At 47.8% G+C, this 18761-nt stretch overlaps 1 protein-coding gene and 1 long non-coding RNA gene across 3 annotated transcripts; one reads left to right on the top strand and one right to left on the bottom strand.

The window, feature by feature from the left end:
* The first annotated feature begins 1254 nt into the window (after positions 1-1254).
* On the top strand, positions 1255-15318 carry HSPBP1 (HSPA (Hsp70) binding protein 1). Of its 2 annotated transcripts, none has more exons than XM_081167150.1 (8): positions 1255-1387; positions 3605-3774; positions 5123-5339; positions 6332-6556; positions 7219-7374; positions 8086-8182; positions 9187-9298; positions 14442-15318. In XM_081167150.1, the coding sequence occupies exons 2-8, from the start codon at positions 3646-3648 to the stop codon at positions 14517-14519; spliced, it is 1014 nt and encodes a 337-aa protein (XP_081023276.1). In that variant the 5' UTR covers positions 1255-1387; positions 3605-3645; the 3' UTR covers positions 14520-15318. The 2 variants fall into 2 exon arrangements, with proteins under 2 accessions (XP_081023276.1, XP_081023275.1); XM_081167149.1 differs by having other exon boundaries at positions 1259-1378.
* On the bottom strand, positions 14394-17067 carry LOC308571565. Its single transcript, XR_014001522.1, has 2 exons — positions 15763-17067; positions 14394-14666 (listed from the first exon to the last, which is right to left on the bottom strand). It is a non-coding gene; the product is annotated as an uncharacterized lncRNA (long non-coding RNA).
* Between the last annotated feature and the right edge of the window lie 1694 nt (positions 17068-18761).

Raw genomic sequence — 18761 nt, 5'->3', positions numbered from 1 at the left:
ATAGTTGACTACCCACAGAATTACAATTCCCAGCTGCCCTTAAAAAAAAACTACAGCACCCATAATTATTTGAGGCGGGGAAACGTGCTTTGAATGTGCTTTAAAGCTATCGCATGTAAGCGGCCTTGGGGTGGCTTGAAAGGAGGATTAGGCAAATTCAGAGAGGATAAATTTACTAATGGCTGCTAACCATGATTGGCTACGTTCCATCTCTACTATCGGAGATAGTAAGCCTCTAAATCCCAGATGCTGGGAATCACAAGTGGGGAGAACACACTTTTGCACGCATGTTTCCCTTGTGGGCTTGGCAACTGTGAGAACTGGATGCTGGACTAAATGGGCCTTTGACCTGAACAAGCAGGGCTCTTAAGTCAGCTCCAGATTTAGGGTGGTGCAGGCAGTTCTGCCACACAGGGTGTCAAGCCAAGGGGCTGCAAAATCGAGATCCACAATTGAGAAGATCCATGCTGGAACTCACCACAAATGGCTGCCATGTTCTCTTCTGATGGAAATGGGGCCCACCTGAGAGATGCTAGAACCGAGTTCCAGCGAGGGAAAAAAAGCCCTGGAGAAGATCCACTCGGGGTTGCCAGAGTTTGGTCTTCCTTAGGGCACTGTATTACAGAAGATCCAAAATCACTTCAGGATTTTTTTTTGGGGGGGCAGGCCTTTTATTAGGGGGGCAGAACCTCAGTTTGCTATGTATCTTTATTGATGGGGGGGCAGCTGCCCCTCCCTTCAAAACTTCTGGCTTTCCTGAGCTGATGCTGTATTATTCTAAATCACATGACTGGTCCTCATCCTCCCATTACTTAATATGTCCGAAGAACTGTTGCCTTTTCGGTGGGAGGCCAAGTTAGCTGGGGGCGTGACTGAAAACCCCGGGGGCAACCCCCCCAAAACCCCCCTGGCTAGCCCCCGCGTTTTTGAACAGGCGCGCGTGCACATTTGGGGACCCGCTCTCAGAAAGCGCTTTGCCCATCCATAGTTGTCCAGGTTTCCCTTTTTTAAGGGGAAATCCCCTTATTCCGAATAGGATTCCTCGCAAGAAAAGGGAAAAGTTGGCAGCTATGTGCCTATCCTTTCTCGTTTTTAGGGCGCACAAATTCCCCCGCAGTCGTTTTATGCCGGGGGGGGGGCGGGCAAAAAGCAACAACCCGCCGAGCGACTGACGCTTCGCATCACCGGCGAAAAGCGCTTCCGAGCATTTGAGAGCCGGTTGCGGGATCTCTTCCTCGCGCGATCCCCTCGCTCGGCCGCCAGGGGCCGCCTCGCTTCCCCGGTTCAGAGGACGCTGCTCTCCTCCCTTTCCTCTCCACGTGGTCGCAGATGGCCGCTTCCAGAAGCTGAGCCTGGATCCGCCGCCGCTACCTGCGGGGTGAGAGGGGTGGCGGGGGAAGGGGCGCCTCGGAGGGCAGCGCCAGGGGGCGAAGGGGCGAGCAGGGGGCGGGAGGGAGCAGTTTTGGCTAGAGGAGGGAATGGGCCGCCCTTTGCGGTGGGTGAGGCTTGGAGGAGGGGAGGCAAAAGGGAGGGCGGGGGAGAAGTTTACCGGGGGGGGGGGGAAATGGGGAGATTCTCCCCCTCGCCCCAGACACCTGATTTATTTTTTTTAGAAAAATGAAAAGCAGCTTGGTTACGTGTGGGGAGAAGGTGAGACAAAGACAATAGAGACTTTTAAAAAGACTGGGAACCATGTATGCTGTGTTTACAGAAAGAAGTGGACTCACTAGCAGGGTTTGAGTAAACAATTACAACCAGCAACATAGAAATCAAGCTGTAAAAACTGGAAAATAACAAAGTGGAAGAGGAAATATGAAAACAAGTATGGTATAAAAATGTTAATATAATAACATTCAAGTTTAAGATTGCAATATTAAGAATAAAATAAGCAGGGGAAGCAAACACTCAAAGTACCAGAAAAGGAAGTTGAGGGAAGTCGGGGGGGGGGGAGCCGGGGGCATTTATATTCTATTTTGTTTTTGAGATAATGTTGATTGTGATGATGATAAAATTGTAAAACTTAATTCAAAACTTTTTTTAAAAAAAAAGTGTGGGGAGAAGGTAGGATGGAAACTCTGGGACTGGGCTAGCGGCTTTTGAGCCTTGGCGAGTGGGCTTGCTGGAAGGGGAAGAAGGGTCTGCCAAGGTTCAATCCCTGGATTCTCCTGGCAGGGTTGGGAGAAAGACCCGTGTCTGAAATCCTGGAGGTCTGCTGCCAGTCAGTGTAGACATTGCTGAGTTAGATGGACCGGTGGCCTGACCACTGATACTATACAGTTTCCTGTGTTCCTATGGAAGCATCTGGCTGGTGGAGTAGAGTGACCATCCTTAAGGAAGAGCCCTGTTGGGTCAGGCCAAGGCCCCAACTACACAATACATTTATAGAAGTGTTACATCGCTTTAAAGAGGCTTTGTTTTCTCCAAAAGAATCAAGGGAACTGTACTTTGTTAAGGATGCCGTGAATTGTTAAGAGATCCCCAACCACCTCACAGAACCAACAATTCCTAAAGTGGTCTATCAATCGATTCTTCTTCTATTCTTCTGAGATTCGTTGCTCTGTGAGGGGACTCTGGATGCTAGATATATTCTGTTTTTGGCCTCTCCCAGACCATCTCCCAAGTGATGCAAATGAGCTAGCATCCAGTGGGAGAAAGGTGGTGCGCTATAAACAGTGGGAAATGGAAAGGTGGGGTTATCCCCCCTTGGTATCTTGATGTGGCGTTTACCCTTGCCTCCATCTTTCTCCCTCTGTCTTGACTTTTAGGCTGTGCTTTGAAGGTATTCTGTAAATAAATTCAGAACTGTTTGATTTTTGGCGTGGTCTCGATAACCAAGCCAAAAGTTGTGGCTACCTCTGCCCTTGTTGTGAATCCACCCTTTCTTTTGGGAAAGGATGGCAGGGTACTTGACAGTTTATTGCTGCATGGCCAAATTGCTCCAGGTTCCTTGGCAGACCAGTTTCCAAGCAAGCCCCAGCCTTCTTCAATCTTGGAGCTGGGGAAAGAGAACCCCACAAAACCTCCAGGGCATTATCCAGCCACTTCTGCATTTTCAGGTTTAAATGGAAACCTGGAACTGGAGGGTAGCAGCAGAATTCCCAATGTGAGTCTGGAAATGTGGAAGCCTAAATCCTGTATGTACTAACAGTATGCTCATTCTCCAAGTCTGGATCTTTAGGTGGCCAAAATGGTCCTCTGGGAGGAAGGGCAAGATAGAAATTTAAATAATAACAGACATTAACAGATTTGGAGAAACCCCAAACAAATTTTGGGGTGGGGGGAGGAACCCTAAGTGTGGGGAAACCTCAAAAGCAGCCCATTGAGAGGACTGAACATGCTTAGTGCCATGAAATGCTGGCTGATTTTTGGGTGCGTAGGGACTGAATGGCGTACCCTGGCTGGAACCCTGAACGGGAGCACTCCACGCTGCAAAACTTCGTTGCAGGTCCCATTTATCAGTATAGTAATGGTGTTTGCAAAAAAGTAGAGCTGGAGCCAAGACATACCTGGTAAGTGTCTTGGCAGGATGAACTTGGGCAGGTAGGCTGACCCCCTGCTTTCTCAGGCATGCTTGTTTCTCATTCTCTCTCCTTTTTCTTTAAAGCTTTGTGAATTGCCTACTGACTGGAACGGCATTCCCCAACCATGGCTGAAGGAGGTGCCGGTGGGAACCAGCCACCTCGCGAACCGCCCCGCAACCTCCAGGGCTTGCTGCAGATGGCGGTCACTGCAGGGAACGCTGAACCTGCCCCGATGGAGCCCATGTCTGATGAGGTGTGTGGCTTGGCTTTTATAGGAGGGGTGGTGGTGAGGTCAAATGGTTGTTAGATCTGGGGAGTGAGTTTGAGGAAGGTGCTGTCCTGCGATCCTGGTGCGTTACAGCTAGTGTTGATTGTGGAAGCTAATACCAAGATTATCTAGCAAGGTGCAGAGCAGGTTGGATCAGAAGCAGCCTAGGAGCTATTATCCAAATATTTTCCCTGCATTGCCATTGCATTACTAAGTTCCTGCAACTAATGCTTTGAAGCTAGAAATAAAAACCATACAAATCTCAAATATGTATAATAATATATATATAGTAAAGGTAAAGGCCATGAGGTCCAGTCGTGACCGACTCCGGGGTTGCGGTGCTCATCTCACTTTATAGGCCGAGGGAGCCAGCGTACAGCTTCCGGGTCACATGGCCAGCATGACTAAGCCGCTTCTGGCGAACCAGAGCAGCACACGGAAACTCTGTTTACCTTCCTGCTGGAGCGGTACCTATTTATCTACTTGCACTTTGACGTGCTTTTGAACTGCTAGGTGGGCAGGAGCAGAGACCGAGCAATGGGAGCTCACCCCGTCGCGGGGATTCGAACCGCCGACCTTCTGATCAGCAAGTCCTAGGCTCTGTGGTTTAACCCACAGCGCCCCCGCATCCCTATATATATATATATATAATATAATTTGCAAAAAGTGTTTGTGTATTCATACATAGACACACTGTCCATTCCTGGCCTTAACCATTGCACCATGCAACATGGAATTAGCTTGGGGCTAGGAAAAAAAGATCTCAAGCTGGCCTGCTCCTGGCCTCTAACAGCAGCGCTTAGCATTCACAAATCACCAGCTGACGTTTGGAGGGGCATGGAGATAAGACAGCATTGCCTGCCTGTCAAAGCGCTGTTGAAACCAGTTTGAGGAACCAGGAGCCCTGTCAGCTATTGCTGTATAATAGCTTCCAACATCTGTGCCCATTGGCTATGCCAGCTGGGGCTGATGGGAATTGGAGTCCATCAATGTCTGGAGGGTCACAGGGTCACTGTAGAGATACAGTTTGGCTCCTATCTAAAGTTGGCAGCTCCAAGAGGAGTTGATAACAGTGGCGAGGACCCAAAAGCCAATTTTCTAAGCACAATTTTCCCTAACTCAGTGGTGTATGCAGGGAACTAGACTGGCAGGTGCTGAAAAGCAAGACTCTTCTAGGAGAGAGGTTGTGTCTAATATGGGGGCTAGGAGATAAAATTTAGGTTATTTCTGGGGGAAGGAGTGAGCTTTTGGCAGGAAGAGGAAGGCCACATGTGTATGAAATTCCCAATATGTTTCCTATTCATTCACCTCTGTTCCCTATGCCACTCTGCAGCGGAGACAGTGGTTGCAGGAGGCGATGGTCGAGGCCTTCCGGGGGCAAGTGGACGAGGTGGAACAGATGAAGGAATGTCTGAGGCTGCTGGAGCCATCAACCCCCGGAGCAGAACGTGGAGGGGAGAGTTCAGAGGAAGCGCATTCAGACCTTGAGAACAGAGAAAGTGCCTTGGACCTTCTGGCAGAGCTGTGTGAAAACTTGGACAATGCTGCAGGTATAGAAAAGGCCCCATTCCTCTGTGTGTGTGTGTGTGTGTGTGTGTGTGCGCGCGCGCACACACAAGGGAGAAAGAGAGAGTGCAAGAGAGTGGGGAAGAGGGTACCTTGAGTAATTTGGCGTGGAAACACTAGGAAATTGAGATTCAGCTAAGATCTAAGAAGTGAAAAATGTCCTTCGGGGCATATTAGAGGTGGCAAGATTATTCTCTTAATTTCCAAGGCTCTTAACAACATGGGTCCAGGATACGTTAAGGATCTGATTCACTGAGGGCTTCAGGAGGGTCACGGTTTGAGGGTCCCTCGTGGCTGGGATGCCAGAAACCATGCATTAATATTGCAGGCCCCATTCTGTAGAGAGTCAGTTGAGATCAGACAGGCCTGTTCTTCCTTGACTATCCAGCACCCGGCAAATATCTTTTTATTTCAGCAGGGCTTTTAAGTAAACATTCTGATTTTTAAAATATAAACAGATTTTATCTTTACTGTATCTTTCTAAACTCTTACTGTACACTGCCTAGAGATTAATAATAATACTAATATTTATACCCTTACCATCTGGCTGTGCTTCCCCAGTCACCCTGGGTGGCTTCCAGCAAAATACAAAAGCGTAATAAAACGCAAAACATGAAAAATTCCTGATACAGGGCTGCCTTTAGATGTCTTCTAAAAGTTGTATAGTTCTTTATCTCCTTGTCATCTGTTGGGAGGGTGTCCCACAGGGAGGGCACCACTATTTATGATTATGGTGTTAAGCGGTATATATAAATGGTTGAAAGAAATAAAATTAAAGAGTAAATTTCACCCAGCGGTTCCTAATGTGGTGGGTGTTCTACACAGAAAACCCAAGATTATACGGTGGAAAGTAGTTACCCTTTGTAACCCCAGTGAGCCACAGCTAAGTCATAGTGCTGGGTGGGTGGGTTTGCAAGATATCCTACCATTCTGTTGGGCTGCCTGCTTTCCGTTGACCCCTTTGCTGTCCTTCCAGACTTCTGCAAACTGGAGGGCATGCGGCTGTTAGCACACCGGTACCTGGAGCACGAGGAGCAGGAGCTGCGTTGGCGGGCTGCTCACCTGGTGGGCACCTGTGCCCAGAACGTGCCCAAGGTGCAGGAGCAGGCCCTGGCGCTGGGTTGCATGAGGAAGCTGCTGAAGCTGCTGGACCACGATCCCAGCGAGGCCGTCCGGATCAAGGCGCTGTTTGCCATCTCCTGTAAGTGCGGGGATGTTCTGACCTGTTGGAAAGGGTGAATTGATTAGTCCTGCAGCAATACAACTGCCTGCATTTTCTGTTCAGCTGAGTAAACTGTGGTTTGAATTTTCCATTCAGGGTAAACCGTGGTTTGAGTGACCAAGCATTGAGGTGGGAGGATTAAATGCACACTCCCCTCAAATGGTTCGTCTGGTCAGATACAGGACCTTCCCACCCCATATGATAGCTTTCCCCTTGGGAAAGACAAATGCAGTTTGTCCATCTCACTTCTGATCCAGCCGTCTGAGATAGCAAAGCCCTTACATTAGCAATGTGCTCAGCGTTTTATTATGTTACCAGATAAATGAGCCAAAGCAGCGGAGGGAAGCTCTGGCCCTTCAGACTACAGTTCCCATCAGTCCTCACTGTTGGCCATGCTGTCTGTGGCTCATGGGAGATGGAGTCAGGGGGACAAGGAGGCAGCTTCCTCACCTCTGAGTCAAGCCACCATTTCAGGCTTGGGAGCTTAATGAGCTGAGGGTTTCCCCACATGTGAATGGAAATCATATTAATGGGGCCTCACTGACTTTTGTGAACTGCATTTTGCTAATGAACCCAATCTCTCTCTCTCTCTCCCTCCCTCTCTCCCCCCCCCTTCTCTCTGCCCCTTGTTGCATTGCCAGGTTTGGTAAGAGCCCAGGAAGCGGGCCTTCAGCAGTTCCTACGTCTTGATGGCTTCTCAGTCCTCATGAGGGCCATGCAAAGCAATGTGCAGAAGCTGAAGGTGAAATCTGCCTTTCTCCTACAGAACCTCCTCATAAACCACCCAGAGCAGAAAGGTAATAATATAATACAATCATATAATCATAATCATAATTCATTATTTATACCCCATCCATATGGCTGGGTTTCCCTAGCCACTCTGAGCGGCTTACAGCATTTCTAAAAACATAATAAAAACATCAAGCATTAAAAACCTCCCAATACAGGATTGCCTTCAGATGTCTTCTAAAAGTCAGATAGTTGCTTATTTCCTTGACATCTGATAGGAGGGCGTTCCACAGGGCGGGCGCCACTACCGAGAAGGCCCTCTGCCTGGTTCCCTGTAACCTCACTTCTCGCAAGGAACTGCCAGAAGGCCCTCGGAGCTGGACCTCAGTGTCCGGGCTGAACGATGGCGGTGGAGACACTCCTTCAGGTATACTGGGCCAAGGCTGTTTAGGGCTTTAAAGGTCAGCACCAACACTTTGAATTGTGCTCAGAAACGTCGTGAGGAGAACTTTAGAAGGATGGCTTGAAGAGCTGTTGCTTGGTTTGTGAAATGGTTGTGGCTGCACGCAGTGGACATGCCCATCTCCCACCAATCTTGGGCTGTCCCCAAAGTAGGCCTTCATCAAGCCCACTTGGCTGAAGGAGGCTGACAATGATGCATTTCAGAAGCCCCACATTGGCAGGGACTGTGATACTGCCCACCTAGGTAGTATGGTGTCAGCATGTTCCTGCAAGTAGACGTATCTCTCCTCAGCTTTTCCACCCCTTTCTCTCCACAGAGGCTCTCTGTTCCATGGGGATGGTCCAGCAGCTGGTGGCCCTGATCCGGTCTGAACACAGCACTTTCCATGAACACGTCTTGGGAGCCTTGTGCAGGTATCGAGGGGACTGGGCTGCAGAGAATGAGAGCCAGGATCTGGGGGGGATTTCTGACTGATCTATTGAGGGCTACTGGCATGCTTGGCACTGGTGTCATTGAGTTATTTGGGAAGGAGAGCTTTGTTTCTTGTTATAGGCTAGAGGTATGAAGTGAGTTGGGGACAAGGGTGGTGCTGTGGGTAAAACCTCAGCGCCTAGGACTTGCCGATCGCATGGTCGGCAGTTCGAATCCCCGCGGCGGGGTGCGCTCCCGTCGTTCGGTCCCAGCGCCTGCCAACCTAGCAGTTCGAAAGCACCCTCGGGTGCAAGTAGATAAATAGGTACTGCTTTCTAGCGGGAAGGTAAATGGCGTTTCCGTGTGCTGCGCTGGTGCTGGCTCGCCAGAGCAGCTTTGTCATGCTGACCACGTGACCCGGAAGTGTCTCCGGACAGCCTATAGAGTGAGATGAGCGCACAAACCTAGAGTCTGTCATGACTGGCCCGTACGGGCAGGGGTACCTTTACCTTTACCTTTATGAAGTGAGTTATACAAGCCTGAGCGTTCTCCAGTCTAGTTCTTATAGAGGGTGTAGACGTGAGCTTAGGCTGAACTGCTTCAGACTACAGGACTTTCCCTGTCACTCCTTCTGTTGGCGGACTCAAACCAGTGCGTGCCGGCAGCGGCACAGCCAAAAGTGGGTCTACTAAGAAACAAGTGGGGAAGCATCAGCATGCTGGGGGAAGCATGTGAGATTTGCAGAAATTAAAAGAGGAGGAAAACCTTTGAAGAAATGAAACTTAATAGGGCAAAGAAACAGCAGCAAAACAGTCTAATCAGGACTGAGCATGCTCAGTAGCTATGAGATGTTGGGTGTCACTTGGAAAGGAAAAGTGTGGGGGATGAAATGGAGTGGCCTGATGGAGGGGCTGGCAGGCAGGCAGGCAGGATATGTGAAGAGGAATCCACAACATTCACAGGTCTCACTTGCTCACCTCTAATCTCCCATTCCTTCCCTTTCAAGCCTGGTAACAGATTTTCCTCAGGGTGTGCGGGAGTGTCAAGAGCCGGATTTGGCCCTCGAGGAGCTCTTAAAGGAGCGGTGCCAGCTACTGAAGGATCAGGAGGAGTTCCAGGTAGGCAGAAATAAATGGGTTCCTTTCCCTCCCTTTCCCACCAATCTGTGGCATGAACTTGGTGCGAATGTCTGGACTGCCAGTGAGTTTTTCCAACGGGGAAACTCGAATTCCCTGTTTAAAATAAATGATTCTGCTGCCACAGTTTTCCAGCTTCCTGAATATGTTTTATGGGGTGAAGAAGGGCAGGGCTGAGCATGATAGCTGTTTCAAGCTTTATTCTTCCAACATTGGTTAGGAACTCCCAGCCAAAGGCTCTGATCAGGCCCTGCAGGGGTCCTAATTTGGCCCACAAGGCTGTTCCTCCACAAACAACCACCAGCTGTGGGTCAGGTACAGACATGGCTGCAAAAATGGGAGCTTAAAATCATACTCCTGATTGTTTCTTGGCAAACGAACCTTGCTGATCAGCACTGACAAACCGCCACTTTGGAGTTTTATTCATACACAGGTGTGGCCACAATTCAAAAAGTGCCTGCAAACTGACCTTTTCTCTCTGCAAACTGCCTTCCTGGTCTGTATAAGAAAAACGTTGGTTTGTAGGCATCCAAACCACACCTGCAAATAAGTGGGAGGTGGGAGCCAGCACCCGTTGAAGTTGTCACCTGCCGTAATAACGATGACAGGTGAGCAATCGCCCGTGAGGGGTGAGGATTTGGCCCGCCAGCCAGATCCAGGCCCTCATCCTGACACTGCAGCAATGGAGGCTGGAACATTTACTTTAAAGTGGGTGGGGAAGGAAGGCTGAGAAAGGAAAAGCCAGGTTTTTGCAAAGTGAAATTCCACAATAGCCTGGAATTATGAAACCCTATGACGGGTCAGCAAGCTTTTTCAGGGTCCACCATCCCTCAGACCATGTGGGGGGGCCAGACTATATTTTCTGGGGGGGAAATGAATGAATTCCTGTGCCCCACAAATAACTCAGAGATGCATTTTAAATAAAAGCATACATTCTACTCCTGCAACAACATGCTGATTCCCGGACCATCCGCGGGCTGGATTGAGAAGGCAATTGGGCCAGATTTGGCCCCCGGGCCTTAGGTTGCCTACCCCTGCCCTATGCATTCCCGCCACCTCCTTTGCCTAGGTGGCAGTGTGTCGCTCTCTTCGCTCTACTTTGCTGGGCACTAGAGGGCACTAGGCATCTTTTTTAAAAGGCCAACTTTCTGAAGCTTGCAGTGCGGCTATTCCCATTTAAGTGCATTTCTGGAGACGGTTTGCAGCACGTAGAGCTTATAATAATAATAATTTATTATTTATACCCTGCCCGTCTGGGTGGGTTTCCCCAGCTTCACCCAATAATAGCACAATGCAGAAACAGCTTAAGAAGGAAGTTTGGGGTTCTCTGCCGTTCGGGGCCCCAGAATCCAGCCATCGCTGCCCCAACCCATCTGCGAGAGAGTAAGCCAACTGAGGCTGGCCCTGTGATATATAAGAGGCATGTTTGCTCCCAGCCCCCCCCCCCCAGTGGTGAGAGGAAGAAGCAGCCTCCTATTGCTGAAGCGGCAGATTTATTTAGAGGTTGGGGTAAAGTCCCATTTCTGTTCATTTCTGTTCTTTCTGGTACTAAATCAGCCTCGTGTTTAATAACCCAGCCAGGTGGGTGAGGTATAAATAATCATTGTTTTTATTAATATTAGCACTAGCACTGCAGCCAGAAGAATTTACTTGCTTATTTTATTTATTTTTATCAGCTTGCCCAGTGCCCAGGAAGCAGTTTACAACACATCCATTAAGCAGCATTAAAGCGCTTGACATCTGACAGTGACACACAGAAATGGGAGCTTGAGCTACACGTCAGAAAAGGCCTCTGTAAGGAGGGTCTTAAGGAAGTGTGGTTGCACAGTAGCAAAAAAGCAAGGCGTTCCACAACTGAAGAACACACACACACACACACACACACACACACACACACACACACACATATTCTTTTCCTTTATTTTTTTATTTTTAGTTTCAAAGTTTAAGAAAGAAAAAAGAGTTTTTTATATACAAACACACACACACTTATTTTCACAAAACCATAGTCCATGTCAGTACCTTTATGGGGTTCCCTTCACCCCTCTCTTGGCTTCCAAAATTCATCTTCCTTTTTTAACTGCATCTGATTACATTGATCCAAATTATTATACTTCATTTTTATCCTTTGTTATTTTAAATTACAAGTTCTATGTCAATCCTGCTAACGTTTTTAGATTCGTACAGTGTTCTTTAATATATTCTATAAAGTTATGCCATTCTCTATTAAATTTGTTATCTTCTTGGTGCCTGATGTTCCCGGTCAGCCTTGCCATCTCTGCATAGTCCATCATTTTCATTATCCGTTCTTCTTTCGATGGGGCTCTCTCTTCTTTCCATCCCTCGGCATATAATATTCTTGCTGCTCTCGTCGCATACATAAACAGTACTTTCTTACCCTTCGGTAATTCTTCTCCTATTATATCTAATAAAAAGGCCTCTGTTTTTTTTTATAAGTTATTTTAAGCATTTTCTTAGTTCATTATAAATCATTTCCCAGTAGGCCTTGCCTGTTTTTACAAGTCCGCAACATATGGTGAAATGTACCTTCTTTAACTTTACACTTCCAACATATGTTGGTTGTATTCTTATACATTTTCGCTAGTCTTGTAGGAGTCAAATACCATCTATACATCATTTTCATATAATTATAATAATTTATTATTTATACCCCGTCCATCTGGCTGAGTTCGCCCAGTACAGCATTAAATATTAAAAACTTCCCTAAACAGGGCTGCCTTCAGATGTCTTTTAAAGATAGGATAGCGCTTATTTCCTTCACATCTGAAGGGAGGGTGTTCCACAGGGTGGGCGCCACTCCCGAGAAGGCCCTCTTTCTGGTTCCCTGTAACCTCACTTCTCGCAATGAGGGAACCGCCAGAAGGCCCTCGGTGCTGGATCTCAGTGTCCGGGATGAACGGTGGGGATGGAGACGCTCCTTCAGGTATAAAAGGACCGAGGCCGTTTAGGGCTTTAAAGGTCAGCACCAAAACTTTGAATTGTGCTCGGAAACATACTGGGAGCCAATGCAGATCTCTCAGGACCGGTGTTATGTGGTCCCCGCGGCCACTCCCAGTCACCAGTCTAGCTGCCGCATTCTGGATTAATTGCAGTTTCCGGGTCACCTTCAAAGGTAGAATTCTCTTTTAACGTACAGCAAGCTGTAACACACACTCTTCCAGTGCAAGCAGTATGGAACTTTTACCATAGAGATACCAAGGATAGAGTGACGTCACTTGGCCCCCATTGAGAATCGCGGGCGGATGGTGGCTTTCTATTTGAATACAGGCTGCACATGGAAGACTCTAGGCTGTCTCTGAGGTTCTCTGTCTGCTGCTCAAGGAAGTGGGGAGAGGGGCGGAACTTGAGTTGGCTTCCTTGCCACAGATCCTGGAACCGTGCCATTCATTTCCGAGTGCGGTTGTGTCACAACGCCATCTCCCCCGCCCCCAAGTCCTCTTCTTTAGCTTGATTTGAGGGTGGGGGTCGGACGGACATCTTGCTTCTGTTTCATGTCGTCTTGTGTTTATTCTCAACAGACAAGTTCCCACCCCTGCTGTTAGCCAGCGACAGTTTTCCCTGAACGTAGCAATTAGGCTGTGCCGAGCTTGATAATTAAACAATTGGCATAATGGAGTAAGTGTTGGGGATGGGGAACAACCTCACTGTGCCATTAAATTATTTTTAAAATAATAATAAAAAAATCCTAACACCTGCCCCCCCCCTTTTCCCTGTTCAGCTCCAAAAAAAAATCTCCATGTTGAGGTGAGAAAGCTTTGAGACTGAGAATACATTCCTATCCACAGGAAGCTGTATGGGCTGTAGTCTCAAGCCAAGGAAGATGGTTTTGGTGGCCCATAAGCAAGGCTGAGCAGAAGCATGAGCCGCAATAAGCCCCGTTAATTGTAGGCAGAATGGTCAACATACATCATTTTATTTGCATGTCGCCTTTCAGTAGTTAAGGCCTTGCTCAAGGCGGCTTACGTCGTGAACAAATTCTCTAAAATAGTCACAAACAATAAAACCCTTCAAAAAGTACACAGCCAAATGGAACAACTTCCTCGTTAAATCATAAGATCTAAAAAATAAAGATACAAAAAAAATCAGTAACAGCAACAAAGGACCCCAATGGAAAAAAACATCAACCCTAAACAATACCCCGACCCAAGAGTTTGTTCTGCAGCCTCAACCTTTGCAGCTGGAGTCAGTCCAGGTCCTGCCTTCCCAGGCCAGGTGGAAAGTGGCCTGCAAGGCAAAGGAGCAGGTCTTCCAGGACTCACAGCCAAGATGGTCCAGCTCCTATTTAGCCGTACCATTTCAGACTGGGGGTAGGGCTGTGTGTTGTTGCCTATTAGAATAGTCCCTTATAAAATAAGATGCGGGGGGGGGGGAGTAAAAATATTCACCCTGCACTTGGCATTTATTTACTTATTTATATGTTGGCTGTGTTTATTTCCTGCCTTTCTTCTCCAATGAGTTCAAGATGTGGTAGTTCTGCCTTCCATTTCATCTTCTCAACAGCCCTGTGGTGTTGGTTAGGCTGAGAAAAATTGACTAGCCCGAGGTCACCCAGTGAGATTCATGGCTGAGTGGGCATTTGGACCCCTCGGTCTCTAGGTCCTTGTCTGACACTCTAACCAGCGGTAGGCAACCTAAGGCCCATGGGCCACAAGCAGCCCACGGGGGTCATTTAACCGGCTCACGAGCCGCCCCCAAACCGAGCCGCTCGTTCAGGGAGCCCCCCGTGCGCTATGCTAAACTGCTGTGGGGAGTCACTTCCGCAGCACCCGAAATTGTGTCCACACAGACACCGGAAATCGCGGGCACGCGTGCTCAAGTGCACACACAATCCGGCCCACGGAGGGATCTCCGCTGGAGTGAACCAGCCCAGACGAGGTAAACCTTGCCGACCCCTGCAGTCTAACCACTACACCACACTGTCAAGGAGAAAGCCAGCTGTGTCGTGATTTCATTGCCACCACACGCTTTATTTGCAGTTGGTCAGACTTTCCACTGCCCGCCCAAGTTCAAGGCAAACACTTAAAGAACCGAAAGCCCGTTAAAGAAGGAGCAGAGCTTGCCTCTCTTCCCTTCCTTTATTTTTTATTTCATTTTGTTTTTAAAGGAGGAGCTGGATTTCTGTGAGGCCCTGCTGCGCCTTTGCTTCCACGGTCAGCCTGATGATAACAGCATGGACCGGTAACTTGGCTTCCCAGAAGAACCCTTGACGCTGTTGGATGTTCATGCTTGCACTTGGAAGCTGTCTCAATTGGAGAGGCTTGGTGGAAACGCCTGTGTTTATCCTCCCATTCACTGATCCGGCAACAGGCTCCAGTAACAGAAGATCTCTCTGAAATGAGATACATGGCTTGTTAAGCCTCACGATCAGCAGGAAGACACTTTCATAAGCCGTTGCTGCGTAACTTCCTCTCCGTAGTTCTGCAGAAGCATTCATCTGCTAATCTACCTTCCCAGCCACACCCAGGCAGTTCTACCTTCATTAGCCATAGTTTTGAGATGGCTCTTGAGATCTCCTTTTTAATTGAGGGAAAACTAATCCCATTTCCTGTTCTCCGCTGCTTGTTATTAGGGAAAAGATGCTTAGTCAGGCGAGAAGGCTTGAGTGCCTTTTGGAAAGTAGATGATCAAGAATTGCCTTCTTTCTTCCGCAGCATATGGGAACTGGCTATTCTACAAACCTACTCTGGGTTGCATATTTGGGGAGCATTTGTTCAAAAGGGGCGGTGGTTTTGGTGTATCTGGCTGCAAAGGACCTGTAACTCTACCCATTTTTTAAAAGTTGCTGATAAAGATGGGAAAAGCTTGTCCCAGCTGAAGAATTTCTCGGGGGTGATTGTGGGGGGAGCTTTAAAAAAAATGCTTGTGACAACTCGAAATGTATTGCAAACAGCTTGAATCTCCCACAACTCTGCTGTTGCTGTGTTCACTATTCAGCATTTTTTTATTTAAAAAAAAAAACAAGTTTCTGTTTCGGGTGCTAAGACTGTCACGTTTTTGTTTTTCCTACTAGCAAATGCCTTTAAAAAGTTGAAAATGATGTCTCCATTTCAAAGAAGAAGAAAAGGTGGCAGATCTTTCAGTTTAGGGGTTAACAACAAGAAGCCCCTTACTCAAAATTGGCCTTCTGAATATCACCAGCTTGTTCCCCACCTCCAGCTGTAATCACAGGAGCAGGAAAGATATTGAATTTGCCTCAATATGAGCCACCCCAAATATTGGCTGCACCCCTAAAATGCAATATATTAAGTCACAGCTTCTCATAAGAGAATAATATTATAGGCTGCACTCTGGTTTTTAATACCAGCAGGTGGGGGGGAAGCATAGCCTAAATAAATACACCACTAGTACAGCATGTACGTAGATGGGATACAGGAGTGGGAAAGCTTAGCAGTCTTACTTTATAAATGGGGAAGGAACTAACCTACCATTCTCCTTAAAGCTGCCCTCCCACAAAGCTAGGTACCAACTAGGTTCTTGCGAGTGACAGGATTATGAAGAGCTGCAAAAGAGTGGCCAGGATCCAAAGGGTGTCCTCAGTGTCTTTCCCCCATTATTATTTGCAATGCTAGTTGGTTGTGCCATGTCACAAATAGCTTACAGGACTCTCCTTGTCTCCTCGGTTGCCGGCAACTGTGATAGCTCAAGTCAGTAGAGCACGAGACGTTTAATCTCAGGGTCCCATGTTGGGCAAAAGATTTCTGTACCAAGTGGGTTTGACTAGGTGACTCTTATGGTCCCTTCTAACTCTACAATTCTGTTATTCTAAGATTACACGGGAACGGGCTGTAATCCACATAACTAGTCCCCGGCATATCCAGGTAGGGCTGAGAAAGATCCCTGCCTGAAATCTATAAGTAGATGGGTCAGATGGTCTGACTTGATATAAGGCAGCTCCCTACTTCCTAATTTCTAACAGAGCAATGTGCTTATTTCCACACCAGTCCTCTGCAAAAGTACATGGTTAGCATTTTACAAAGGGCAGACTGAGAATGGGGGCAGGTATAAGCCTAGCCACACTTACCAAACCTATGGCTAAAATGGCACTTGAGCTCTGGGCTGAGATTGAAACTGGGCTGATATAAGATAAATGTGGTGTATTAATTTATTTGAACACATCTTTACTTTGAAATCAGTCCCATGGATTTGTACTTCAAAGTGGTATCATATACGCCATGTCCACATGCTATTATTATTTAGTTAGGTTGCTGGTGGTTTAATACAAAAAAAAAAAAGTCTACAAGTGACGTTAAGAGGCGTAGCATTATAAACAGGTGATGATGATACATTAAGATAAACCCTTGCAAAACTCATTAAAGAGATCCAGCTGTGATCCTATGTACTGAGAGCTAACTCCATTCTCTTGAGAGTGAATCCTTAGGTAGTCAAAATGGTATTGTCTATGCACAAGTCTGGGAGGAGTATTAGCAGGCTTGGAGGAACCGCAAGTTTTGCAGAAGTACAGCAAATACTTTAAAAGGGGAAACCCCTAGGCTAAGAGCGTGGGAGCCCCAAAGCCACTCAGTGAGGACTCTGCCGGGAATGTTAGCTGATGGAGCAGATGGAAAACCACGTGAGAGAGGGAATGGAATGAAGTATCCTGTTAGAAGATCTGTTTGGCTGGCGCCCTGAGCAGCAGTTCTTCACACTGAAACATCCTTACAGGTGGAACAGCTGGTTTATAAAAATAATTTATGCCCTGATTTAAAAGGACTTCCCAAGGTGGCTTGCAGTCATTGAAAGAATACAACTACCTTTAAAACAGATACAAACAAACAGGAGAGACCCGAACCAAATGCTTAAAGGTAAAGGTACCCCTGCCCGTACGGGCCAGTCGTGTCCGACTCTAGGGTTGTGCGCTCATCTCACTTAAGAGGCCGGGAGCCAGCGCTGTCCGCAGACACTTCCGGGTCACGTGGCCAGCGTGACGAAGCTGCTCTGGCGAGCCGGCACCAGCGCAGCACACGGAAACGCCATTTACCTTCCCACTATAAAGCGGTACCTATTTATCTACTTGCACTTAGGGGTGCTTTCGAACTGCTAGGTGGGCAGGAGCTGGGACCAAAGGATGGGAGCTCACCCCACCATGGGGATTCGAACCGCCGACCATACGATCGGCAAGTCCTAGGCACTGAGGTTTTACCCACAGCGCCACCCACAAACAGGAGAGACCCGAACCAAATGCTTAGCAAATTTTAAAAGTTAATTCACTTGAAAAGTATAGCTGAAGGAGCCAACTGGGTCTTTCTAGTTGAGTGCTTCCACTGAGGACGCCGTGCCCTGTGTTTCACTTCCAAAGACAACAGGACACAGTGAAGAATGGGATAATGAACACAGCCTGTTGATGTACACTTGTATGCCATTAGGCATGCCATCAGGTATCCTGGTCTCAAACCACTTAGGACAGCAATGGGCAACCTGTGGCCCTCAATGTGTTATTGGACCACAACTCCCACCCTGGGACTTTAGGGTGAAGTGTGTGTGATAAATTGCCATCGTCGCCATCTCCCAACATCCCTGACCATTGGCCTTGCTGGCTGGGGCAGGTGGGAGTTGGGAGTCCATAGCTTCTGGGAGGCCACAGATTCCCCATCCCTTTATCAGCAGCAACAAGCTCACTCTAACTGAGCCAGTACTTGTTCACACAGCACATAATTAGAACGATGGAATTCACTTCCCACAGGATGTAGTTAGGCCACCAATTCGAAAGGCTTTAAATGATGATTAGACAAATTGATGGAGGATTAGGCTTGCAGTGGCTACTAGCCCCAGTGGCCACATCCTACCTTTGCTGTCAGAGACAGGATGCTACTGAAAGCCAGCTGCTGGCAATTGGAAGGGGGGGGGGGAATTGCTGTTGTGCTCTGGTCCTTTTTGTAAATGGCTTCCCACAGGCATTGGGTTGGCCACCGTGAGAACAGAGTGCCGGACTAGATGCCCCTTTGGTCTGATCCAGCAGAGCTCCAATGTTTGCTTATGTTCCCAGCTGAAATCGCCCAAATGTCTCAACAATAGCAAATCCTGAGGAATGACACCCTAACCTCGACAGTTCACAACACCCAGCCCCCCCATGCAATTTAGGATAATACTCATAGCTGTCAACTTACAGATTTGAAAATAAGGGACCAGCAGCCTTGGAAAATAAGGGACCGGCAGCCTTGAAAATAAGGGACCAGCAGCCTTGAAAATAAGGGACCTGCAGCCTCACCTGTTCCAGGCACTCCAGTCTTCCCGTCCTCCTGCAGTCTGGTCAAACTCATGCTGGGTAGCTTCGAGAACACCAGAGGTTCAACTGAATAGAATCTGAATCACATGCACCACAAGGCCTATGCAGCCTCAACTTAAGATGGCTCCCTGGCCTGGCTTTGCACTGCAAAGTTTGCAGCAGCACGTGCAACAAAATGGCGTCCAGCATTCAAAAAACTCC

This window comes from Podarcis bocagei, assembly GCF_964188305.1.
Source record: "Podarcis bocagei genome assembly, chromosome: 13".
Taxonomy (NCBI): Eukaryota; Metazoa; Chordata; class Lepidosauria; order Squamata; family Lacertidae; genus Podarcis; species Podarcis bocagei.
Note: the sequence above shows the minus strand (reverse complement) of the source record. Positions and strands in the feature narration are given on the sequence as shown.

Coding starts and splice junctions, on each gene's coding strand:
- HSPBP1 (XM_081167150.1), top strand. CDS start 3,646: ATGGCTGAAGGAGGTGCCGGTGGGAACCAGCCACCTCGCGAACCGCCC. Junction 5,340..6,331: donor AAACTTGGACAATGCTGCAG/GTATAGAAAAGG, acceptor CTGTCCTTCCAG/ACTTCTGCAAACTGGAGGGC. Junction 7,375..8,085: donor AAACCACCCAGAGCAGAAAG/GTAATAATATAA, acceptor TTCTCTCCACAG/AGGCTCTCTGTTCCATGGGG.